This window comes from Caenorhabditis briggsae (genome assembly GCF_000004555.2).
Source record: "Caenorhabditis briggsae complete genome, chrX, whole genome shotgun sequence".
Lineage (NCBI taxonomy): Eukaryota > Metazoa > Nematoda > Chromadorea > Rhabditida > Rhabditidae > Caenorhabditis > Caenorhabditis briggsae.
The window spans coordinates 14,050,671-14,058,252 of record NC_013491.2 but is presented as its reverse complement, the minus strand read 5'-3'; the positions used below and the strand labels follow the sequence as shown (position 1 = coordinate 14,058,252).

The 7,582-nt window shown below is 39.5% G+C and overlaps 1 protein-coding gene across 1 annotated transcript; it reads left to right on the top strand.

Annotated features, from left to right (window-relative positions):
* Positions 1–92: 92 nt before the first annotated feature.
* On the top strand, positions 93–6,646 carry Cbr-pqn-18 (the record flags this gene model as incomplete). Its single annotated transcript, XM_002645153.2, has 8 exons — positions 93–754; positions 2,408–2,531; positions 3,597–3,794; positions 3,842–3,978; positions 4,074–4,168; positions 6,054–6,394; positions 6,445–6,534; positions 6,581–6,646. The coding sequence occupies 8 exons, from the start codon at positions 93–95 to the stop codon at positions 6,644–6,646; spliced, it is 1,713 nt and encodes a 570-aa protein (XP_002645199.2).
* Positions 6,647–7,582: the final 936 nt, after the last annotated feature.

The following is a 7,582-nucleotide window of genomic DNA, read 5'->3' as shown; positions in this document are numbered from 1 at the left end:
TGATTCTTAGAATTCCTCGCGAGTTTCTTGTCTAAGATTTTGTTCAATTTTTCTGATTATAATAATGAAAATTCAATTTACAGGCTGTAAGGATGTACTCATCTACGCCATCGTCGCAGCCTCCACCTAAACAAGCTCGACAGCAGCCACCGTCGCAGCAGTACGGACAACAGGCTCCACCACCGGCATACAACTATCAAGGATATGCGACACCGATGGGACAAATGGGCCAGGGCAATGGAATGGGAGCAATGGACGGTGGAGGGATGCAGCAGCCAAATATGGGAAACATGATGGGTCATCAAATGGGACAACAACACCAACAAGTGCAGCAACAACAACAACAACATGCTGGACAAATGGGAATGGATAACCGATCAATGAACAACACACAGATGTCTGGAATGGGACAGCAAATGATGTCTAACCAGCGAATGGGATCGGGAATGGAGCAAATGAGACCAGGACAACATCAACAACAACATTTAGGAAACAATCAAATGCATGGAATGAACAACCAGATGAATATGAATCAAGGAATAAACAACAGGATGAATCAAGGAATGAGTTCTGGAATGAGCCATGTGATGAACTCTGGAATGAATTCTGGTATGAATTCTGGAATGAACTCTGGAATGAACAACTCCATGGGATCCATGGGAGGAATGATGGGAGACCATTCCATGGGAATGCAACAACACCAAATGGGACATCAGATGGGACAACATCAGCAGCAACAGCAAATACAGCAATCGTGAGTTTCAGGGTTTTCAGAAGACCAACTTTAATTGATCTGTTTGAACTGTGAAAGTACAAAAAGATTTAAACAAAATCAGCTGAAATTGTGATCACACATTTCATCGTGGTCCAGCAGATCTTTGGATATTGGAGATTTGCGAACTAGCCTGGCTAAACTTGTCTAGAAATCAGAACCATCTGTATAATTTTTTCGGGATTCTGGAATTTTTAACAGGTTTGAAAATGGACCCAATCCGGTCGCCAAGATTTCATGAGTACTACACAATGATAATGTTTGGAACAATGCATTCTGCCTATGAACAAATTTAGAAATCAAAAAGCTGAAAATCCGGTCCCTGCCTGTTTCTTGGGCCCTAATCGCCATTAGCTTTGTTCATGGACATGATACAGTTTGAAAAAGGATATCATTTAGTAGTACTTGTCGAGTTCTGTCACATCTGATCAAGTTGGCCCGAACATATTGACAAGGAACTATGGCAGGACATGCCAGGGCCCTGATTGAGCCTTGGCGGGTCTGCAAGTCTGTTTTTTTTAATCTCCCTTCAAAATTGGATATCGAAAAAAATTCCCAAACATTAATCTTGTTGAAAAGTGTGAGATCTTTCTAGAATATCAAATGGCCATTTTTCTCCTGGTCCACGAGGTTCAGACATCTCTCGATTTCCCACAGAGCAAACATTTGAAAAATAACAAGTGACCCCACGTGACTTTGAATATTCTGCGTGCCGTCAACGATTGAATATGAAAGTGCACAGAGGCGCATTTTTTTGTCACAAACACTTTTTTCTCTGTCTAGTTTCCTTGTGATCATTGGCATGGTTAGTTAATCAGTAAACTCACGGCGACAAAAACAACAACACAAAGTTGATCATAAAAAAAAGAGAAGCCTAGAAGATAAATATTTTTTTCGCTGTGGTGCAAGAGCTTCATTGCCATCACCGCCTTGTTTTTGAGATTGTCTAAAACTGGAATGGAAAATAGGGAATGTTTTTTTCTGAAAAACGAATCATCACGGTGGTAGTAGCAAAAAAATAGAGTGAAAAAGTTTCTGAAAAAGCAGGAATTCCAGTCCCAGGAAACTGGTCATTGAAACAAATGACAACATATTTACTCACTTCTCACTAACTTTTTAATTCCCCATACCATCGAGAGGATTTTTCAAAAAATACATGTCTTCAAAAACAAGTATTTTCCTGCTTATTTTTCAGTTTTTTCTCTCCTTATTTCTCTTCTTTTTCACTAGGAACGCCGTTCCAGGAGAAAAAGATGGACTATTTGTTTTCGCAAGAGGTCCCCCTCCTGACCAAAGATATACTAGAGAGATGTGCACACACATGTACACAAAGTTTTTCTCTCCTCCACGACATCTTCTAGTGTTCTTTCCAGATAAGTGGGTGGTCTTCTCTCTTTTTTAGTAGTTGTGTTGCCTGTTTTTCATGACTTGGCGAAAAAAAAAACAGGAGGGAGAACTTGTTTTTGACAATCACGGTATCCTTATTCTAACCATGTTCCAGTGATGTATGATTTGCTAGCTTCTGAGAGAGCTCATACCTGTTTTTTCTCTGTGCAGTGTAGTTTGTTTCTCATTCTGTTTTTTTAAGCACACATTGTTATTACTTCTGCTAACTCATATTGTTTTTTTTTTCAGTACCAGTAATCCTGGAAATAATCAACAACAAATGCAACGTATGATGAACCAACCTGCCTATTCTCAGCAGGAAAAGCAACGGATGGAGCAGTTCCAACGGCAGCAGCAGGAACAACAGCGTCAGGTACAGTAATCCAAGAGAATTGCCATTAATGTATGAAAAAACTTGTTTTTAATTGATTTTGCCCCTTTTCAAGAGTATAGAGCTCACATTCAGCTGTCAAGTGTTTCATCACTTTGCAACTTTTGAAGGTTTTGAAACAGACCTAGATTGAAGACTTTGCAGTTACAAAATATTTTGAAATATCCTAGTATCTCAGTTATTTGCTGATTTCTGAAAGACACCTATTTTTTCCTATTTTTGTACTGAAGACGTAAAGAAAAGCAGGTGTCCTTCAGAAAAATGAAAATAACTGAAAAACTAGGAATTTTTGAAATTCTGTAACTGCAACGATTTCAATCTAGGTCTGTTCTATAACCTCCAAAATGTTTAAAGTGATCCGACACTTGAAAGCCGAGCTCCACACTTCTGAAAGTGGAAAAAATCAACAGAAAAACACGTTTTTCAGCTCTTTATGGCCGGCACTGTCTCGTTGAGCTTTTTTACACTAATCTTCTAGACAGATCGGTAGAGCTTCATTGCCATTAGAAGCATTTTTGAATAATAACGTTTCCTATTCAAATTGATCCATAAATTTTCTCATTATTCTATCCCCGGGAAAACCAAAAAAAAAATCGAGTCGATTACAAAACACATTTCGAGTGACCTGAAAAGTGTATAGATGGCTAACAACATCACGCCCCATTAGAAATTTCCTGAAAGTGAAAACGGAAGGTGTACGTTTTTACCGCCTCCTCGCTTTCCCCTCTTGTCCAGGTCCGGGATTTAGTTGCGTTTGCAAGAAGCCCTTTGACTACTAAGCTTCCCTCTTTTTCTGGAAGAAACTTGCGCGCATGCCGCCCGCATCTATATATTTAAAACTACATACGGCTTATAAATAGGTGGTCTATTACATGTTCCCCCTCTCATTTTCTTTCATTTCGTTTTCACATCATTCATCTTCTGTTCACTGATCACGCTGCCTGAGAGAACAACACTTCTAGTCTAGACTCGTGAGATTACTCACAGTGTTTTTATGCACTTTCTTGAAAGCGATAACAATAACATGACCAATCCCTTCTTTTCCAGATGCAAAACTATCAACATATGCAACAAATGGCTCCAATGCCAATTCAAGCTCCGGTGCCCCCACCAGCAAAACCGGCTCCAAAAAACAATTCCAGAAGGAAGAGAACGGTTAACAAGGCTCAGTTAGATGAACAGGTGCCGCCACCACCACAGCAAAACTATCACTTCCAACCACCACCGAGCTACGGTTATCAGCAGGTATTAAAAGAGCAAGAGTGCATAGTTAAAGATGCCTCTGTTTACAGAACAACAGTATGTTAGGAGGACATCAAATGGGCGGTGGGCATCAGATGGCATCTGGGCAACAACCACAACACCATTCCATGATGCACGGTGCACCAGGAAGTTCCTCGCAAACTACGAGTCAATATACCAATCAAAAGTATGTTTAAATATAATTAGCTCGCTCTGTCAAAACATTCCTTTTTATGCCCTAACATTCCCCTGTTTTGCAATTGCTATTTTTGTCTATTCCAGGTCGTCGGAAATGGTCCGTTTGGAGCTTCGCAACTCCATCCAAGCGAAGCAACAGAAGGCAAAGGATCAGCCACCAATAGAGCAGCAACAACAACGTGAGTTTGACTCTAAATCCTGACGGCATGATATTTAGTAACTGACTTCTAGCTCTATTTATGTTTTTCAAACGGGAGGAAACCAAAATTATGTTTAAGATCCTTCCGCAAAATGACGTGCGGACTTGAAGTTTGTAGAACTCACGGAAAAAAATGGAAATGATAAATAGTGATGTTTGCAAACACAAACAACTCAATTGAGCAGCGTGAAAAGTGTGTTCTTGGAAAATATTCAGTCGCTGGTCATCCGTCTAGTTTTTTTTGTTAGAAATAGCTCTGTGGAGTAAATATTTTTGTTAGAAATAGAATAAGAATTTGAACACTTCCGTTTTCTAAAAGTCCAAAGCCTTTTCTTGTAATCTTAGCACATGATTTCTGATTTTACGAACTGAAATAAGAGCCAGAGGCAAAAAATTAAAGCTTCATTGAGAATTAGATTTCCTTGGTTAGCTTCCTTGTCGAGTGTTTCCTTGAGTACTTTGATCTCTACGTGCATTTCTGGAGCAGGAACTACTTATTCCAACAAACTTGTAAATAAAAAACAAGTGGGAGGACGGCAGGCCAAGGATTTCCGGATTTCTGTTTGTGAAATGTTTCGAGACTTTTAGATTAGATGATGTGAGGACTTCCTTAAATTTTTTCTCCATAAGAAGGCCGGTGTTAACAAGGAAAACAATTTTTGGGGCGACAAGAGATGGACGAGCTGAAAAGAGAGAAAAGAGAGCAATTATGGGTTGTAATGAAAAACAACAACATGTTGATGACCTCACTTACTTTCTACGGAACGAACAGCACCGGCGGCACCGACTAGGGCGGACGCCATTGGAGAAAATATTTTTGTAGTTGGAACTCGGGCGTAGTCGGAACTCTTTTTTTTCTCTGCTCACTATAACAAGTGTGGATTTGTGGTGCGAAAAACATCGATGCTGTGTTACTTGACGCCTAAAAAACATGTGTATCATATACACTATACTTGCGAACGAACACTTTGTGTCTACAAAAAATAAGAACATGGCACGGCTTCTTGCTTCGCTCGCTCCCCCGTTTTCCTGAACAAGCCGCGCGTCATGTGTGGTCAACAAGAAATGGGCTTTTTCCGGCAAACAGGCTATTTGTCGGGCCGTTCCTTTTTCTCAATCTATCTCTCACTTGTTCGTTTTTCTAAAAACAGAACACACACTGAGAATCGTCGACGGCGTTGAAAAACAAAAAATGCAGACAATAACAGCTTGTTTCTGTCTTTATACTTTAAGCTCCAAAGTTTAGAACAGGGCGGGGCTTTGGAATGTCGTACTAAAATAAAAACAGAACTTTGAAGAGCTTATTTTGACAGTATTTTTATTCAAACATCAAACGACACTTCTCTTGTGCGATTTCTGTTTTTCCTTCTCTCCCGTTCATTATTAATTTTGAAGCTACTGTGTTTTTGTCCCAAGACATGAGCAGAATCTGAAAAAAGCACAAATCCTTGTCTTCTTGGAACCATCGTCGTCTTGTTTTTGAGCAGGAAACCATGGAACCACCACAATAACAAGGTGTTCTTTGTAGAATAAGGATACCGTAGTCGGGTTTCGATAATCTGGTCTTCATCCGCTAGAAGAAAACATCCAATGTTTTTGGTATGATAGCTTCTAGACATATTATTATTGGATACATTATCAATATCAATTATTATTGTTCCCCGTAATACATTTTGAGTTTCTCGGAGAACCAAATGTGGGCGGAGTTTCTATGAAGTAGAAAAATAATAAAATCACTCTTGAATGCGAAAAACATTGGCTAGTCTGACGAATCCTTTCCACTCCTCTTAGGTCCCGCCTCTCTATCTGACCCTCCCACTTGTTGACACCTATACGCCTCATAACTCATTTCATTCATTCTTCAGATCGTATTCCGGCTGCTGCTGTCACTACTTCTGCTGCTCAACAAGCACCAATGCAACGCACCATGCAACAAGAAATGATGGGAAACCATATGGGACAATACCAATATAGCGGACAAATGGGACAAGCTCAACATGCACCACAGTACCACCAACCAAACAACATGGCCACGCAAATGGGACAACCACACCCACAACAAATGGGAGAGGTTGGAACATTCAACACGCCACAGGGACAAACTGTCAATGCTAATGTAGCCAACACGCCGGTATCGAGTGTCGCTAGCACTAGCTCGGCTGGAAGTTTGGATTTCCCAAGTGAACTCGGATTCTTTGACATGCAGGTAAAAAAATATCGATATGTGTGTCAGAATTGAAAATGTGTGTTTTTCAGGACCCAGAGCTTCCAGTTTCATACGACAAGCTGGAGGAGAATCTCAGATCTCTTAACGTCCATGATTTCCAAATTCTTGGACGCTGCTCTGTAAGTCATTAGAGAGCAAATGTTGGAAATCATCACATTTTTTCAGAAATTTCAGTTTGACTTCTCAAACCAGCAAACCATCGACTTGGTCCGCCAAATCCTACTCATGTAAAGACCATCACCAGGTGCCTTTGAAATTCTCCAGCGTCTGATCTCCTCGTCGATCAATATTCACAGTCTCTGATCCTTATTTGTAGTTGCCTTGCCTTGTTTGCTTTGTCTAATTAACTATTCTAGCTAAAGGCTTACTCCACAATCATCCTCCAAGTCATATTTCTTTGAAAGCCGTGCTCCAACCCCAAAAATTGTAATCTTTACTGATTAAAAACTTAAGCTTTTTCTTTGGTACCCCCTTCCTATTTTGCATCTTAAAACCCCAACCTTCTAAAACTAAGTCTCTCCTGTCCAAATAGTCCATGCTAGGAACAATATTATTCCCCCACCACGCAGCTAGGTCTCTAACTCCCAGTCATTGCCGCCGTCCCATTCCAAATCTCACCCTGAAAATAATTCCATCCCAAAAAACACAATTTTTTCTCTCCCCTCAATCGGTCCCAAATTTCATCGTGAATTCCCAATGCATTCATTTTTCTTTGCCCAAAAATCTTGAAAAATCAAAGCTCTTTTGATATGTTTCCCATGTTTCCAGTCTCTCTGTCCATCACTTTTTGCTTTTCACATCCCATTAGGATATCATTGATCCCAATTATTATTTTTTGTTGTTGTATTTCATCCACCAGTCATTTAGCCAAAGACCCTCAAACATTTATCTGCTAAAAAAACAGAAAAAAAAAGACAATCGGTTTTGTCGAAAAAAATCTTGAGTTGTATAACTGTATCAAATATTATATATAAAACACTGATGTATTTATCTGCACATAATAATGTATAATGGAAACAAATAAAATTCTTCTTGAAAAAATAACAACTTATTTTTGTGTTTGCAGGGAAAAAATATGATGACGAATGCTTTTTCAAAAACTCAATATATCCGCTACTTGTTTTTGTGTGTCTCATTCTTTTTCAAAAATATTTTTGATCATGAACA